The 19,334-nt window shown below is 36.8% G+C and overlaps 1 protein-coding gene across 1 annotated transcript in view; it reads left to right on the forward strand.

The window, feature by feature from the left end:
* ADGRA3 (adhesion G protein-coupled receptor A3) overlaps positions 1 to 17,893 on the forward strand; it is a 57,759-nt gene extending 39,866 nt beyond the window's left edge. The window contains exons 10-19 of the mRNA XM_080371456.1: positions 42 to 191; positions 2,864 to 3,025; positions 3,303 to 3,506; positions 4,584 to 4,797; positions 4,953 to 5,161; positions 10,095 to 10,219; positions 10,762 to 10,885; positions 12,692 to 12,837; positions 15,652 to 15,747; positions 15,938 to 17,893. Coding sequence (XP_080227582.1) covers positions 42 to 191; positions 2,864 to 3,025; positions 3,303 to 3,506; positions 4,584 to 4,797; positions 4,953 to 5,161; positions 10,095 to 10,219; positions 10,762 to 10,885; positions 12,692 to 12,837; positions 15,652 to 15,747; positions 15,938 to 17,180 — 2,673 coding nt within the window. The 3' untranslated portion in view covers positions 17,181 to 17,893. The remainder of the gene's footprint in view (positions 1 to 41; positions 192 to 2,863; positions 3,026 to 3,302; positions 3,507 to 4,583; positions 4,798 to 4,952; positions 5,162 to 10,094; positions 10,220 to 10,761; positions 10,886 to 12,691; positions 12,838 to 15,651; positions 15,748 to 15,937) is intronic.
* Positions 17,894 to 19,334: the final 1,441 nt, after the last annotated feature.

Consider the following 19,334-nt stretch of genomic DNA (forward strand, 5'->3'; position numbering starts at 1 on the left):
AATTTTCACTTCTTCAGGATGCTTGTTTGTTCTCTTTGTAGATGCCGCTCAACCTTACTAATGCAGTGGCAACAGCAAGGCAGCTCTTGGCTTACACTGTTGAAGCAGCAAATTTTTCTGATAAGATGGATGTTATTTTTGTGGCCGAAATGATAGAGAAATTTGGAAGATTTGCTGAAAAATATAAAGAGGTAACTGGATAATTAGCCATCACTTTAAAAGTAAAGTGTTTGTCCTTAAGAGTTCTGAGCAGTGAAACCTTCTCAACGTTAGATACAGGCACTGAGTTAGTGGATTATCAGATTCTATTCCATGTTTTTGTTTGTTTAGTAGGTCCCTGATGTTGCTGACCCATGGTCACAGACTTTGCATTCGCGCTGAGATGATCCAGCATTCACTGGACCTGTAATGTGAGTAACACCTCTGGTCAGCATTGGAGCAGGGAGATAGGTACAGTAAGTCTGTTTTTATTTAATATGGAGTGGGTCACACAGGTTTTCATTGGTATGTTCTTATCTAAAAATACAAATAATGAAAGCCTCAGAGATCCTCTCAATAATGAATAACACAAGACTTACCTTCTCCCCTCCCACCATGGTAGGCTGTCTTTATTCAGTATTGAGCTGTATCTCTAAGGTTTTCAGTATTCCTGTATCTTGCAGGATGAAAGACAAGACATTAAAATAAAATCTTAGAGAACGCTCATTGTTGGGGAGGAAAATGTAAGTGGCTGAATAGGCCCACCAGTGGGTAGGAACTCTCTGTTTCACTGCTGAACAGAGGTTATATTGATCTCACTGTACAGTGCGTGTTTGGAAGTTGGAGACCACAATGCCTCAATTTTAAACTTGTGAAAGTAAAAAAAAAAGCCAAATTTTCCCATCCACCTTCAGCAAACCGTAAATGCTGGTTCTAAATTCTTTGTGGAGCTCCTTGGAGAATTTTCAGGAAAAATCCCCTTTTCACAGTCATAGTTTGGAATTTTTTTTAATGTATTTTGGAGTTATACAAGCAGTTCATTGAATGGCTGGTTTTGTACACAGTTGAAGATAGAAACGTATTTTGGATTGCTGCATGATTTGCTACATTATAAGGGTATTTTTTTCGTAGCTGTGACTTACTGTCTGGTGAGTGCCACAGTCTGGCATTACTTTGCCATGTTAGAAGGTAATAGACTATATTAATAAAATCTAAGTAAAATTCATAGGTAATTTCAGTCTTCGACAATGTATTTTTTTATCTTAATTTGTTTTATCTGAAGTCAACCTTTGATTTGCTGGTATATTCAAGGAACGTGAATTATTTCTTATTAGGGTATTACTCAACAGACTTTTCCTTGACACTGTTTTTACTCACTTATACCATCTTATTGTCAGTTCTTTAGTTTGTGTAACAGTGGCTATTCTGAAAGATAAATACTGTAAATTATAAACAGCTTCATTTAATAGCTTTTTGATGTCAGAAGAAACAAACTCAAGACAAATATTCAGAAAATTCTTAGCAGATTGTCTTAAGTTTGAATGCAGTTGGGAGAACTTCCATGTACCTTGATAAATGGGGGGAAAGATAATGTGTAGTATTTTCTTAAAAGTATGAAACATGAATCAGCTTGAGTCCTGTGAGTTCAGGATCTTAATCCTGATAATTTACTGTAAACCCACCATTTTTTGATGCATAAAACACGGTACCATTTTTCAAGTAGTAAGAAGTCATAAAAAGCATCTTCAATTAACTTTGATTTGTTATTGAGAATTTAGTGACGAGAGCTACACCCTGCAAATGCTGCTTGAGGCTCTGTGTTAGCTGTTAAAAATGTTTACTGATTGTAGCTTCTGTCTCTAAGACAGTTCTTAAAACAGTAAATATTTTTATAATCTTGTTCTTGCCTTTATTTTTAAAGACTTAAAAAAAGAACAACTAACTACTGTGTTCTCTCCTTATTAGTAATGTTCTGAAAAGAAATGGGGAAGCCTGGATGGTAAAGGACGCCTTCCCCACCCCACTCTGTCTGTCTCTATGCAGAAAATTCCAGTCCCTAAATTTAGGCACTGTGAATTGCATTTCATTTGATTCAACTAGAAAATACATGCACATTCACTTTTTGTGCAATATTTGTCACATTCTTAAACGTTGTGAAAACCCAGTGTAGGCTGGTGCTGTTAATGTAGATGCTCATTAATTTTGGCAGAGTTGTGACCTAAATAAATGAATTCCCTTTACAGTTTGTATTTGTCTGTCATGCAGAAGGCAGTGTGTGCATAAACTTACAACAATGTAATTGGTGGTTTGAAAGCAGCTCTGGTACCTATGGGTATTTGCTGTCTCTCTTGTTTATAACCTGTGACCTTAAAACAGTTCATGCAAAACTGAAGGCAAAAAAGAAAAGGCAGACATAGTGAAAGGAAGAGAAGTGGAAGGGCTGTGTTAATTTTTGCCTGTGTTACACTTTCATTATTGTCTTCCCCCATACATGCAAATGATATTATTGTTGATTTATAGTTTATTTTAATGCAAACTATTTTAGATTTAAAGTTGATTATAAATAGTCCTTTTAAATAGTACAGTAGAACATGGAGTATTACTCTTTTGGCTTGTAATGAAATATCTGTATTTCTCATGTTTTTGTTTTCCAAGTATAATGTAAACAGAGAAATTACACTGGCATAACATTTTTCTTGAATGAAGGTAAATGTCAGAGTCAAAGTATGTCAGTATCTCAGCGTGACAAGTGGTGATTGAAATGGGAACAGCTAATTTCCTTTTGCCGTTTGTGCTGACAAGTTGCTTTGTATTTTCTGATAATGATTCTATTTGATGAACGCTTTCAAAGATATAAAATAGTCTTATTTCTCTTCCCTGTTAGCTTGGTGATGTGATGGTGGACATAGCAAGTAATATTATGTTAGCAGATGAACGTGTTCTGTGGCTGGCACAAAGGGAAGCCAAAGCTTGCACTAGAATTGTACAGTGTCTACAGAAAATTGCTATGTATCGGCTTGCAAATGGAGCTCAAGTTTATTCTACTGTAAGTATAAATTTATTTATTTAGAAGACATTTTGCTGGCTCTTGAGTTTCAGTAGCTTTTTATTCCTCTTAATAGATGTTGGCATTATCTGAAATGCCTACTATTTCTGTAGGGAGAAGAGAAATACTCTGAACAGATTTATCCCTGCCAGATAAACAGAAACAGTTTTCTGGGTGTTTTTTCTGCTAAGGCAGAGAATTCCTTTAAGACTATTCATTATTCTTCCTGTGGTGTGTAAAGTTAATGAATGTTTGATTATTTTTCTTGTTGTCACAGTATTCTCCAAATATTGCTCTTGAGGCTTATGTAATAAAGGCTGCTGGTTTCACTGGGATGACATGCACCGTATTTCAGAAAGTGGCTGCATCAGACCGTACAGGACTCAGTGATTATGGGAGAAGAGATCCAGATGGAAATCTAGATAAACAATTAAGCTTTAAGTGCAATGTTTCAAATACGCTGTCAAGTCTGGCTTTAAAGGTCGGATATTCCTTGTTTCCCTACTGACTTTGTAACATCTTAACTATGAATCATTTGGAAAGCAAGTTTATATAATTAATTTCTAATGTTAAAGTAGTGGTTTTACATCATCCAGAAAGACAGTGACAAGATAATTAAAATGGCAAAGGATAGTAAAGTTTGATTATAGGTATTTTTTAATGGGTAAAATTTGTAATGAGTGGTGTGGTTTTCTTTATTAAAACTTTTTAAGTTGAAAGATGCTTTCAGACCTTTTCATAAGTGTGGAAGTGGAAATGCTTCCTAGTTCGTAATAAGATTTGGCTTTATTTTGCTGTATTTTCACCTTCATTACAAATTAAATGAGATATTACCAGTCTCCTTAAATACCTGAAATATCTGAAAATCTGCTCAGAATGATACTGTAATTAAGCATGAAGTAGAAAAGAGACCTGAAAGGTTGATTTTATTTCTGTATGTGTGCATACACACATATATATGTGGATGTGTATAGAGCGGAAACACTTCTGCATATTCTGTAAAAGTATTTTTTCAGTTACATTCCCCAACATACCAGTTTACTTTTATCACTTAATTTGCTTGAATGTCACTGCAGGGTGTATGTTTGAAATCATATTTATCTAATTCTATGAAATTACATGCATGCTTCCCTACCCAAGTGTAATTTATATGCAAGTTATTAAAACCTGTTTGTATACAGCATTTCATTTTGAATGGTACTAATGTACAGCTACAGCACTTCTGTTTGTCTGCTTGTCTGAGTTTGCTGCTTCTAATGCCAACAGTCTAATCTGGAAAACTCTTCTAATGCTTTACTGATATCAACTTCAGCTTTACTTTCTCTAACAAATAAGGTAACTACACAATCATAACTTTTTTTTTTCTTTTTAAAAATGTGTTAAGACTTTAATAACCTGATTCAACTATTTTATCATGGATTACTTGGAAACACTGGGTTTGCCAGAATACATAGTCTGTTAAACACATTCATCTCTTAACACTGTTCACTTGGAGGAGTTGCTAATTTAATCTCTATAAAGAATTTCATTTTCAGTTTAAAAATCTGTTTATTTCTAGAACACAATTGTAGAGGCTTCTATCCAGTTGCCAGCTTCCCTTTTCACCCAAAAGCAAAAAAGAGAAATCAGACCAGCTGATGAGTCTGTCTACAAGCTTCAACTTATTGCATTTCGCAATGGAAAGCTTTTTCCAGCAACAGGAAATTCAACGAATCTGGCTGACGATGGGAAACGTCGTACAGTTGTAACACCAGTTATTCTTACCAAGATAGGTTTGTTTTTTATTATTGCTTTCCTATTATCTTTAAAAATTAGAAACATTTTTTACTCCTTTGTTTTGACTAGTGCATATCTCATAAACAATTTTTAGCATCTAATCTCTTACTTGTTGAGAAATTTATGTGCAAATATATTTCTTTTGTAACAGATGGTTTAAACCTAGCCAGTCACCATGTTCCCATAAATGTGACACTGCGGCGCATTGCGCATGGAGCAGATGCTGTTGCAGCTCAGTGGGACTTTGATCTACTTAACGGACAAGGGGGATGGAAATCTGATGGTTGTCGCATTCTTCTGTCCGATGAAAATATTACTACCATTCAGTGCTACTCCCTCAGCAACTATGCCGTTTTAATGGTATGACACTTAAAATTACATGTCTCACTAGACATAAGAAACAAATCCTCAGTTTTTGCTTGTGTTGATACAAATGTTGACGTAAGATGAGATTTGAGTAGAGTTAATCTCTGAATGTACTACATGCAAAAGAATTTTCACATGAAAAGTACTATATTATAGGAAGCCATTTTAATGAACTGCTTAACCAAATGAGCTTTTATGAACTTCAGTCTAATAATGACAGTTTTAAATAAAGAAAAGTAACAGTCAAAAAAGTCCATCTTCTCTTGTTAGACTATGTTTGTTAGTTCTTTCTGTTGACAGAAGTGTTTGCCCAGGTTGTGGTGTTTTTTTTTCCTGTGATCCATAACCAGAGATGGCAATTTCACTGCAAATTAGCTATTCATTCACGAGTACATAGATCTGTGACCAGAATACATGGACTGAAAAAGGAAAAAATAAACAAAAAAAACCAAACCCCAAACCCCCACTTAATTACTCTCCAAAACATCCTTAAAATGTTGCTTGAAATATTGCTTAAAAAATGGTATCTGAACTCTAGTGTTAGCATATTGATGTCAATTAAATGGTTAACCACTTCTAAAATGTGACAGTTAAAGGAGGGAGCAAGACACTTTCTTGTAGTGCTCTTCAGTTACAAAGTTAGATTTCTTCTTGGTCTGTTCTCAGAGGTCTTCATTTCAGAATTTGGCTTGGGAAGTTTCCCCTTTTGCAGATGGTGACTGCTACCCTGCTTGTCAGTCATCACCACAGATGCTAAATGATAAAATGTGATGTGTAAAAATGGTAGGCTAGTAGGAAGCTGAGTGAAGTAGTAAGAGGTTTAGGAAATACTGTTATGTGTAAATTTGCTATGGGTTTTATTGTAGTAAATGTGATCTGTGTGGAATTAAATTAATATTATGTAATCGTACATGGAAGAAAGAGGATTCTTTTACGACGATCAGTGCTTGAGACTTTGCTGGTTTTGGTTTGTGACTCAAATTTTCAAAAATCTTCCTTTCAAGATAACTAAATAGTTGATACAACTACGTAAGATAACTAAATAGTAGAGTTGCCAAGCTGTTGAAGAGCTCTAAAAGAGGAACTTTTCATTGTGCCTCTGAAGGTACTGGTTTTTAAATGACTCCAAACTTTAACAATCGTGGTTCCCTTCTTTGATATTTTTAAAATATACAACCCTTTCCTAAAACACAACAGCATTCTTTAAAACGGAATTAAACTTCATTTGTGTGTGTAGTATGCATGTAAAGAGAGATGATGGTTTAAATTGGTCACATTTCTGCCATCTGGAGGAAGAAAAATGAAAAGCATATTCAATCTCCTGTGGTAAACGACTATTTCTAAATTAATACATGGTCAGATTATATCAGTATCTTATTGTGAGTTATATAGAGAACTGTTAACAATCAGAAATCAAAAAAGCTGGAGAAAGGAGCAGCTTCGTTTCTTTTCTGCCAGTGGCTCTCGTTATATGCCTGCTCAAAATTAGTATTCCTTAAACATTTAGCGACTTCCCAAAATGTTAGACTGGAGAGGAGGGGGTAGGTTGAGAGGGACAGAGTAATGTTCATCTGATAGGTGTTCCTTGCACACAGTTAATACACTACAAAAGCTCTGGATGTCTTAAGTGGCTGCTAAAAAATGTTTTCATAAAGCCTATCCATATATTAACTGAAAAAGCCATAACAGCCTAGTTCATTTATCAGCTTTCATAGCGTTGTGAAAGTCTGCGTTCTGGTCCCAGGCTCTTAGGGAAATTCTTTTGGGTTCAGTTTTAGAAGTTTGTTTTTTAATTCAACAGTTGTCACTAACATCAAATATATGAACAGCAGTGGCAGGAAGAACGTGAATGCAATATTCCATCATTTTGGCTGGGTGGAGAATGGCTTAACCAGAGTTATGTCACTCTTTCTTAGTCTACTTTACTTTAGTACTTATGTGTTTAGAAGAAAGCAGGTTGTGTACTGACCCATCTTCATATGTTTCAGAATATAATGTAAAGTCTTCTCTGATGAGGAAACCCATAACTGAGTGCCTAGTTTTCTAATCTAGTGATTTAGGAAGATACAGATACAAAATTTTGTGTTTATTTGGAAATTATTTTAACCAATTTAATAATAGAAGAGATAACCAGGAGGCTCAGCTGAAATTGTGGTGTTACAGGCCTGCATCAGAGGAAAAAAAAACCAGCAATGATAGTTGAGAAGAAACAGCTCAGCTAGTTGCCTGCAAACGCAACAATGTTGTTCTTAATGTCATCCCTACTGTTTTACTGTCATTCCTTTTTACTACATTACTACTTAGTATCGGTTTAGTTCAGAACATTATTAGCTCCCTTTGCTCCTTTTAGGAGGTCTGATTTAAAAATGTCAGTGCAGTCAGCAAGAATGCCATTGACTCAGTGGGGTCAATGTCTTTGCCAGGTACGCTAGGCATACTGAGTTTTCTCAGATGTTTTAGAAGATCTACAATAATCTTACAGAGCCATAGAACGGTTTGGGTTGGAAGGGACCTAAAATACCATCTAGTGCCAACTGCCCTGCCATGGGCAGGGCCACGTTCCCCTAGACCAGGTTGCTCAAAGCACCATCCACCCTGGCCACCGGGCCTTGAACACTTCAGGGATCTTGTGATTCTGTAGGTCTTGTTCTTGAAGTTCACACCAATATGCACGTGACCTCTTGTTACCTGTCACCAATCTGGAAGCAGCAAATGGAATTCTCCTGTAGTTTCTGTTCTCAGATGCTCACCGCCTTTGTGTGACAGTACATTTGCTTATGCCTGTAACAGCAGTAAGTTCCTAGGGATCTCCAGCTGGATATCAACCAGGCCACGGGTTGAAATAGAGTGTTGAAATCGGATGACGCTGGCTGCCTGAGGCATAATATTTATGATCTTTCCCAAAGTGTTTTTCCAGGTGCCAAAGAAAACCAAATACAAAAACAAACTGACAATCTGATTAAATTAGTTGGAAATGAGGTTGGTGAGTTAGTGAGGAATAACAAATTCATATTCTGATGAAAGAACAATTGAAGGAGTGGTGAAGAGACTTCTGACTGTAATTTAATTGTAAGTCTCAATTCAAGAACTCTTCTCCTGTCCATGAAATCAGCTTATCGGTCTTTAACCTTAAACAGATTGCCTATCACCGATTTTCCTCAAAAGAAACTGAACCTTCCTCCTAATGGTCTACTGTTCTTGGTGAATTTTTTCTCATCTCACCCAGCACATTTTTGAACTTGGCCAACTCTAGAGGTTTAAGAGTGACTCGCTCAAAGTTATAGGTGAGGGAAGTTTGTGTTTCCTGTCTGTTTTGAAAAATTACTTTTAAGTCTTAGTTAAGCAAATTTGTTTTATTTTGTGTTGGAAGGGACTGAAGGTTTGGGGTTTTATTTGGTTTCTTTTTCATTACTGTTAGGGAAATGGACCTCTTGTAAATTGTAACTGCATCCAAATAGAATAATTTCTTCTTGCTATTCTTGTTAGTAAATGAAAATGTCACTCCTTTGGTGTTATTTGAGATACTGCCATGCTTTAACAGTCCAAGGTTCCATTTCATGCTTATTCCTTCTGCGAGATTTTGGCGGGTGCATTCAGAAAACTTTAACGATGCTAAAGAGCTGTTGAATTGTGTTTGAGTTATCAACTAGCTGTTCTGGTCAAACACTAATCATAGAAAAGCAGTCTGGTAGGAACAATCAAGTGTCATTTGGTACAATTACCTACTTAAAATTTGGTCACCTTCAAAGTCTGATCATACTGCTACAGGTCATGTTCAGTCAAGCTTTGAGTATCTCCAAGGACAGAGATTACAGTCTCTCTAGGCAGTACGTGACCACTTTTAATCAGATTTTTTTTTTCCCTGTATCTCATTTGGAATTTTCCATGTTGACGATAATGTCCATTGCCTCTCATCATTTCATGGTTCAGCTCCAAGAAGGGTTTGACTCAATCTTTTTTATACCATCCCAGTAGATCGTTCAGTATCATAATGAGATTTCTCCCATCTTCCTTTTCTTAAAGTCGCACAAACCCAGCTTTTTCAAGCCTTAGACATTGTGTGCTTCAGCCTGCTAATCCTCCCCAGTGATGTGTTAGACTTGCTCCGTCCAGTATGTCAGTGCCTTTCTTGTGCTGGGGAACCTCAAATTGAAGGCAGTTCAGCAGAGGTGGTCTCACAGTGCTGAACAGAAGGGAATAATCAATTCACCTGCTTGCTGTGCTTTTGCTAGTAGAGCGGAGCGTGGCCTTGGGTTGTAGGCTACATTGCTGACTTGTGGTCAGCTTTTGTCTACCAGTACCCTCGAGTGGTTCATTGATTGCTTTCTAATCAGTCCAATGCCCAGCACATATTTTTGCATTTATGGGGTTGTTCCATCCCAGATGCAGATCTCTTAACATTTTCCAATGCTAAATTCTGTGATGTTTTATCAGCCCGTTTCTCTGGGTCACCAACATACCTCTGAGTATCTTCCAATCTAATGATCAGTCTCCCAGTCTATAGCATCATCTGCAGTCTTGCTGAGGGCACTTTCTGTAATGTTCTTCGGGTTGTTGCAGAAGATAATAATCATAACTGAAACACATTTTTTTTCCCTACATGCTATTCATACAAATATTTTAAGAAGAAAATGGTGTGTGTCTATAAGCTGCTAACTTCTTTGTATCTTCAAGCATATATGAAGTTTAAGTGTTCTGTAAGATGGGTGACTGCATTTATAAAGGCCAGCCAGAATAGCAGGTAATTGTGGAAGAAAGCCAGGAACATCAAATAATAAATAATTGGAGGGTCATGTTTGGGGCATGGGACAACATTTCATCTAGAAGGTTTCTGTTACTATTTAGTTTGTGTCTCCTCTGCTCTTCCCCTGCCCTCACAAAATGAAGAGATAAGGTGAACTAATTCTGATTTTGTTTTTGTTGTCAGGACTTGACAGGAGCTGAATTATATACACAACCAGCTGATCTTTTGCATCCTGTAATTTATGCCACTGCCATGGTTTTGCTAATGTGCCTGTTGATGATCATCGTCAGTTATGTATACCATCACAGGTATGAATCAATATCACTAGACTAAAAAAATTAGCTTCATAGTGCTTAGGACTACTTTTTCATAGGAACACGATATAATAATCTGGATTTGGGTTTTTTTCCTATAAAATTTTTTGATGCAAATTGACAGTTAAGCAAGTAGCTTTTTTCATGTTTTTGGGCATGACAGTTTAGCTCTCATAACCATGTATGTCTTTAATTCCTCACTTCTGCTTCGTGATGGAAGAGACCCTCAGGAATGGTGGTAGAATTTCACAATTGGTTCAGTCAGCCTTTTACATTTCTGTTGATATGAAACCTGGAAACCTAAATTTTTTTAATCAGGCCCCAAGTTGTTGTATAAAGCTAGTTAATAGAAGGGTGAGTTAATTTTTTGTGATGAAGACCAGAGACTGTATTTGATTTAAAAGTACATTTTAGTCCATCATTAGCAGTAACTATGTATCATTTATAACAAGTGTCTCTTGCTAGTTTCAATTATTGCTATTGAAAGGCGATAATGTAGCTGTGTCTTATGTTGTCTGATTTGTTTCTTTTAACAGTATGATCAGGATCAGTGTAAAAAGCTGGCATATGCTAGTTAACCTGAGCTTTCATATTTTCCTGACATGTGTGATGTTTATTGGAGGCATAACTCAGACCAGGAATGCCAGCATTTGCCAAGCAGTAAGTAAACATGCAAAAACACCTGAAAAAATTAGTTACCAGCTTCATACTCTTATATATGTATATGCCACTCCTTGTCTCCCACAGAACAGCAGTACTGGCACAGGTGTTTTCGTCAGAATGTAAAATTTAGAAAAAAATAAATAAATATCAGCCTTTTGAGTTCTGTGTTTTAATCCAGCCATGAAGATAAAACTAGTTTGTAACTTTAAAAGTGGAAAAGTTTTCTACTGGGCTTCTGAAATATTTTTTCCCAATATATACTGTTGCAAAAAAAAAGAATTTACCTGTTAGTTACATTTTTGAGAATTACTTGACATTATTTTATAGGGCTGTATGTGGCCTTTACAGACCATGTGAAAACCTGATTTCCGCAGATACTAAAATATTAATTTCCATTTCCTCAGTATAACATTAAGGGAGGTAAAGAGAAGTGTTTCAAGTGAAAGATCCATGCTTTCTCTAAACAAACATCACTAGCTTAATTGAAACTCTTCTTTTGTAATTATTTATTTTTCTAAGATTTGGCCATTTATAATTCGGTTGCAGTATTTCAGTATAATAACAGTTGCTGCTTTGGAATGATATCAGTGAAGTTTTCTCATGTTTTCTTTTTTCCATCCAGTGATTCGGAAAATCTAATCCCTCACCACAATATTCCATGGTTCTTTTTGTTTGAATTTACAGGAGGTATTAGGTTGACAGTTCAAACTGTTGCAATGGAGTATGTCCCTGATTTTTCTCCTACAGATACAAAGAGAATGCTAGTCTGTGTGCATGCGTATGCGTGTACACACACACATATATATGGAGATGAGGAAATAGTTTGACAAACTGTAGGTGGTCTTGCCTTCTTGGACACAGTAATCCTCTAAGAGAAATTGTATGGTATGGATAGGTTATTTAAGGGTTGTACTTCTACTGGTAATTGAATCTTGCAAAAAAATCACCTTCATTTATCTTAACAGAAACTAGTGTCACCTCTTCCATGTGTTTGTGCTGTCATTTAAGGGATGTATGAAATCTACTTCTTGCAATCACTTTGTCTCAGTGTTGGCTTCTAAGGAAGGAAATGCAGGACAACCAGATTGTGTCTTTCCTTGACAAAATCCCAGGGACTTGGGAATTCCTGGAACTTCTTTTAAGAAAGCAATGTTCAGTTTATAAAATAATGCAGATGCAAAAGGGTCCGACAGACAACCATTTTCTTAACAGTAGTGCCCAGTCAGTCAGTGAGGCTGACTTTGCATTAGTGCTCGGGCAGGTTAAATAGCTGAAGTGTAACACTTTTGTGTGTGTGTGTATGCGTGCATTATGTTAAAGTTGCTGATGAGCATTAGGTGTCTGTATTTTGCCACCTGCTACATAGGTACCATAATATCTGTAGCTTGCTGTTCCCTTACGTGTCTCAATTTAAATAATAACCGTAACAACAAGACACTTTTAAGTGTTTTGTAATATGCAGTTTCCTGAAGTGTATGATTGATGTGTAATCTTAAAAATGTTGGCCAGCAGAGTTCTTCCCGTGTTAAAGTTTTCCTTCCACTAGAGGCAACTGCAGCTAGGTAGCCTTTCTAGATTCGGACAATATGAAGACGGGTGTGCATTAACCTGTTTTACTTTTTTGAAATCCACAAGACTTGGTATTTAAGAACAGTCATAGTAAAATAAGGTTTTCTCTTGTCTTGAACTGAGCTTTTGAAAATTCAGGCTTTATGTGAGTTGCATGTTAAATGATTAATTCTTTAACTTGGTAGAAAGGAAATGTTTGGGGGTTCTTTTTTTTTTTTTGTTTTGTTTTTTAAGGTTGGGATAATTCTCCATTATTCCACTCTTGCGACAGTACTGTGGCTGGGAGTGACATCTCGTAATATTTACAAGCAAGTAACCAAAAAAGCAAAAAGATGCCAGGATCCTGATGAGCCACCTCCTCCACCCAGACCAATGCTGAGGTGAGCGTGTTGTTTGTTTTTGCACAACTCATTATTTCCCAGGCTGCTATGCCTATATTCTGACTAGAAAATATTAACAGGTCACTGCTGGTTCCAGGTCCATACGTCCATTCCAGATTTTTCTGTTCCTCAGCATTATGTGCAGGAGGATGAGGTGAAGGATGATTGGTCTTAGCATATTACTGTTGCAGTGCTCTGTTTCTGATTTGTAAATTAAGAAATTGGTAGTGTTTCAGCATCACCGCTAGAGCTTCGATTAGGACTTTGGATAGCAACACAACACTCCCCATTAAATATCATAGAAGAAAGAATGTGGGTAACTGTGTTACCGCACAACTAGCAAACACTGCAATTTAAGCAAATAAAGTTTAATAGGTTTTCCAAAGATTGCTTACAAATAATTTGAAAAACAGGTGTCACTCATTATCAAGTGAAAACAGTGTTCTTTGTGAAGCATTCCTCTCATAAATTTTATTTCTGAAATCACTGAAATAGGACAAACTAATTTTCTGTGAAATTCATCTTACGTGAAGTATTTCTAATAGAAAATGTTCACAGACTCTGCTCCTGTATCTTACTGAGCCTCTGGATACGAATTAAAAACTGCTAAGCTGAAATCCTCCACAAGGTGGCAGAAGTTGATTAACTTTGATTAGTTATCGGCAAATACTTAAGCTTGATTTTAAAGTACAGAGAGTGCAGAAAATTAGAAATGCTTTTCTGAGTATCAACTACAGTTTGCAGTAGTATATAAAAGCATATAGAAATATGTAATTGGTAAGTTAGAAGGTTAATATTTATACCACTTAAGTGCTGTCTTTGCTTTCCTCAGCTTTTATTATTTTTCTTCTAAGAAAATGTAAATCTCTTGTGCTCAGTGTAGCATATTATCTCATGCCCATCACCAACTGTGTGTCTTCCAGCAGGGTACTGATTAGCCTTTTTTAACATCTCTTGTGATTTATTATTTTTTTTTCCCATCCCGTATTATTCGTCATAGAGTTCTTGCTTTGGAAAATGTTACAGTAAAATTACCAGTCTCACAGGCTCAGCTCTGCATAGACATAAATATGTACATACCACTTCAGATCTGGACACCTCACCTGGGCACTGGCAGTAACTCTGGAGACAAGTTCAGAACAGACCAAACATGCTTCATATTTTTCAGATTTTCTCAATTCCAACTTGCAGATCAGGGATTTCCTCAGTCAGATAGATTTGTGGTGGTTTTGCATGGGAACAGCCATAGAAGAATTTGGTTTTTATAATACAAATACTGAATGAATGTTCTACTTAAACACATTTACTTTTTTTTCCCTGTTGTTATTGTAACACCTCTTGTTTACTCATGTCATTACGTTTGTTTCTCTATTTGATCTAACTTAAGGAAAATTTTTAGCTCATACAACACTTGCCCCCAAAATCTCAGTATTACTGCATTTCCTCTAGCATGCTTTGTATATGTGTTTTATTTACTATTGTGTTCATACAGCTCCTTGTAGTATGACAGTTTGGGTTTGTAATTTGGACTCTTAGGAATTGCTGAAGACTTACAGCAATACATGTGTGCACTTTTCTCCCTTTTTTTTTTTTTTTTTTTTGGTGTTGATACTTCATATCTTGGTATGATTCAAGGCCAGTTGTAAACGTGTTCCTTCAATACAGCAAACTGAACTATGTCTGCAAACAATCCATATTGTTTCACTCTCCCACAATTTACTGGGTGTAGAACCAGCTCCACCTATCTGTTTGCTTTGAGTAGCGGTGCATCTTTGAGGCAGTGATTTGTAGTGAAAGTTAAGCAGAGTAAAATCTACCACAAAAGTCTGTTTCATCTGGCCAGTTCCTGATTGCTTCATCAAGATACGGAATAAACCAATAACAGAATTATCTTTGTGGGATTCAGCAATTAGTGTACCTAGACTTCCAAGAAATAATTGTTTTGTGTCTCAAGTGAGACGGCAGTAACTGCAGGTGTATAATCTGAAATGCAGTGGACAGATCCAGGATCATCAGAATAGGTGTCTCCTGTTGACAAAACAAACTACCTATCCATATGTCACAGTAGTAGTTTTCACTGACTGTTCTGATTTGAATTTGGACTGGATTAGCATAAGATGCAGGACAGAGTGCCGTTAACTGGAATGATTTTCAGTAATTATTGATCTGCCCTTAAAGAATTCAGTATGAATTCATAGAAACTGGAATGAAAAGCTAGAGACTCCAACAACATATACCCCCATCCTGGTGAAGGCATACAGTTTTCATTACCACCACCACAGGAAACGGGAGGTGTATACTATGAGATTAGAGTCCGTTAAAAATAATTAAATGAAAACACCAGCAATACCACCTCTCAAAATCCCTCAACCCAAAAAAACCCAAGTAAAAAGAGTTCTTATAGCTGATCTTCTGAATGGTCATAATATTAGACAAGTTAACCTCTGGAAAAAGAGACATATCACTTAATATTTTCCTTCTAAATTTCTGTATTCTCTTGCAACAGTTTACAACTTCTGACTATCAGCTTTTGCTTCTTCCTTTTAACCATGTGTACCTTTGCTCAGTGCCTGCAAGGGAGGTGAGCAGCTGGGAGAGAGATGGTTTGCAACAGGAGGAAAAAAAATCTGTAGTGAGGCAGAATTAGACTTAGAAAAAATATATATTGCCGAAGCCCAAAACCGATTCACCCTATTTATTTTGTTCAAGAACTTACATATTTCCAGAATCCTGAAAAGCTCTCATTTCCTTCATGGTAACTGAATAAAACCATTGCCATTAAGCAGCCACTGATATACTGGCTTTACTTTTTAGGTTCTACCTTATTGGTGGAGGGATCCCTGTCATAGTTTGTGGAATAACAGCAGCAGCAAACATCCGAAATTACGGCAGCAGACCTAATGCTCCTTAGTAAGTACCATATAGCCGAGAGCTCTGTCGTAAGATTTCACGTGTTTGCTTTTCTAAGTACTTGTTGCAGTTCAGATTCTTCTAGAAAATGTAACACAGCCAAGATCATTTAAAAGTACAGCTATGAACTGATAAAGCATAAATGACCAGTGAGAAGACATTAATTTTCTTTGGTTTATTTCTTTTCTAGTTGCTGGATGACTTGGGAACCTAGCTTAGGAGCGTTTTATGGACCAGCTAGCTTTATAATTTTTGTAAACTGTATGTATTTTCTCAGCATATTCATACAACTAAAACGTCACCCTGAACGTAAATACGAACTTAAGGAACCTGTTGAGGAACAGCAGCGTCTGGCCACCAATGAACATGGAGAACTGGCTCATCAGGATTCATTATCTGTGTCACTAGTTTCCACATCTGCTCTGGAGAATGAGCACAGTTTCCAGGCACAGCTGCTGGGAGTGGGCCTCACTTTGCTTTTGTATGTTGCTCTGTGGATCTTTGGAGCTTTGTCAGTTTCCCTGTATTACCCCATGGATCTGATCTTCAGCTGTTTTTTTGGGGCAACATGTTTAAGCCTCAGTGCCTTTCTTATGGTGCACCATTGCATTAACAGGGAAGATGTCAGGCATGCTTGGATAACGACTTGCTGCCCTGGAAGGAGCACATACTCAGTGCAGGTAAATGTGCAGCCTTCCAGTTCCAGTGGAACCAATGGAGAGGCCCCTAAGTGCACCAACAGTAGCGCAGAATCTTCGTGCACAAATAAAAGTGCATCAAGTCTAAAAAATTCCTCTCAGGGTTGTAAACTAACTAACTTACAAGCTGCAGCGGCTCGGTGCCACCCTGCTTCTCTGCCATTGAACACAGGTCCTCAGCTTGATAACAGTCTCACTGAACATTCGGTGGATAATGATATCAAAATGCACGTAGCTCCCTTAGAGGTACAGTTCCGGACAAACGGACACCCAAGTCGGCATCATAAGAACAGAAGCAAGGGACATCGTGCTAGCAGACTTGCGGTATTGAGGGAATATGCCTATGATGTTCCCACAAGTGTGGAAGGGAGCGTGCAAAACGGCTTACCTAAAAGTCGACAAAGCAACAGCGAAGGGCATTCGAGGAGCCGAAGAGCCTATTTGGCATATAGAGAACGGCAGTATAACCAGTCCCAGCAAGATAGCAGCGACGCTTGCAGTACGCTTCCAAAAAGTAGCAGAAATACTGAAAAAACAGTAGGTACCAACAACAAAAAAGATCTTCTAAGGAAACCAATAGCAGTTGAACTTGAAAACCAGCAAAAATCTTATGGCTTAAATTTAGCCATTCAGAATGGACCACTTAAAAGCAGTGGACAGGATGGACCCCTGCTCACCGCAGACAGTACTGGCAATATCAGAACTGGGTTGTGGAAACACGAAACTACTGTGTAGCACTATAATTCATTGCCGCACGAATCCGTATGAACTGTGATTACACATTCCTTCAAGCTGTTAACGCGTCTAAAGACTGTTTACAAACACTAGGTACTTTATGCAGGGAGGGAACAAAGATAATCTGCCAAGCAAAAGATTGTATGCATTATTGTGTTTTCTGTTCTTACAAACATGAACTCTTGGTATCTTGTGAAATTTTTTTTTTGAAGCGTCAGTCTTGAAAGATGCAAAACACACCTTTGTACATTGTTGTTTTTTACCTGTAACCCTGCCGATGTGTCCACAACACATTTCAAATTTGTATTTAAATGTATAATAAATAGTATTTTCCCCAGCAGCTCAATGTTGTGCTTACTTGTTGGGTTTTTTTAAAGTTACTGCACTGAATGTCGTCTTGATCTTACTATTTCAGTATCTGAAACTTAGAGGAGTTTCAGTTACAAAAGAAAATATTTGGTGCCTGAAACAGACAATGCAAATAGCTCAATTAGTCGCATAAAGCCTAGAATTTGCTTGAAATGAAGAAGCTACATTTTAAAGAGATTTTTAGTATGCAGGCAACTTGCTTACTCAAAAATCGTTGTCTTGTACTTGCTGCATAAGTTATGGTTTTAGATGGTTTATTTTAATGCACTTGCACAGAGTTTTAGTTTACTTGGTAGGTTTTGGATAATACTCTTCATTGCCCTCATGACTGCAATATATTTTTTTTTAAATTTGTTGTAATCATTTGTGATTGAGAAGGTTAAGAATGCTCACAGACAAGAGGTGCTAATTTGCAAAGGTCATCAGTACATACCAGTGAAAACTCATTCAGTTGTAATAGTGTGGAGGAGTAATAGCACAGGTGTTTTGATAGGTGTAATGGGATAATCTGCTAGGAGTATGATCAGTATGCAAAATTGGGGTCTTCAGGTTGTGTCACTGTACAAGCTGACTCTTGAGAGAGTGTTTTGAATTGCAAGTGCACTTTTACTGATATGTATGTGACAATTTGCAGAATAATTTTCTCTAATACTTTACAGCATCTCAAAAAAAACCCAAGCACTAAAAGCAATAAAACATTTTGGTAGCTGAGCTACTGAATTTAAAAAAAAACACACAGGAACTTATGCAGTAGAAATAGCTAAAAAGTGCAATCTTTTACAATAATGTAAATCTTGAAGATGAAAGCAGTTAAACTCATTTAAATTTAATTGCAGTACAATTGCAAAAATTAGTGTCAAGGTTAAAATATTTTATGTACAATGAAATATAGAGTAGGTTGTTTGTCAGTTATGAGTATAGTTTCTTGTACTTAAATTGCTGACACCTCAATGTGAACAAGATCATATTTTGTGTCATCTTGCTGCTGTGAAAAATTAGAGGTTGTAGTTGCGGTGTAATGCTTGAGTCTTTACCTGCTTCCAGTACTGATGCCTGTTTTGCTAAAACCATGTGTACTAAATAGCAACAAATGCTTCTGTATAATATAACACTGATACCACAACTCAACTTTTAAGCAACAAATGGAATTGGATTGTATATACTTGGCTAGCTGGTTACCTAATTCAGACTTGTCAGTGTTGCGTGTTTTAGTTAAGTGTATCTGTTTTGAATACGGGTACAGATCTGTACGTTCTAAGTACTCGGAATGTTAAGTAATTTATAATGTGATTATTGCTTGCCAGATTTACTGCGCCCTCAACTAATTGGTTTCATAGTCTGAACTAGTCCTGGATGCATTGTACAAACCTCTCCAGCAGGACAGTGTTGTTAGGATTTGGGGCTCTGTTTTTACTACTTGAGAGTTGTTGCCATTGAAGAATTCTTAAAGCAACATTTTGACAAGCAGATTTTGACTCAGTTTTGATTAGTACTGTATTTTACTGGCTTCAATAAAGGTAGCTTTTAGCTTGTAACTGACCTTAGAGCCACCATATGGATAGGCACTCCAAAAAAGGAGCTTTATAGGTATTACCAAAGAAAAGAATTTAAACTAAATGTCGAAATACTTACATTTTAAGCTATTTGACAAAATATTGAGGCATCTTGGACAACTCGCTGCTTTGTAATTGCAAAAAAACACCTGTTTGTGGTTTGTTATATGGAGGGTGCTGGTGGTGGGGTTCCTCTTGGTGGCAGAAACATTTTGGGTCTAGAAGTGAAAGC

This window comes from Falco punctatus (genome assembly GCF_963210335.1).
Source record: "Falco punctatus genome assembly, chromosome: 1".
In the NCBI taxonomy this organism is placed as follows: Eukaryota; Metazoa; Chordata; class Aves; order Falconiformes; family Falconidae; genus Falco; species Falco punctatus.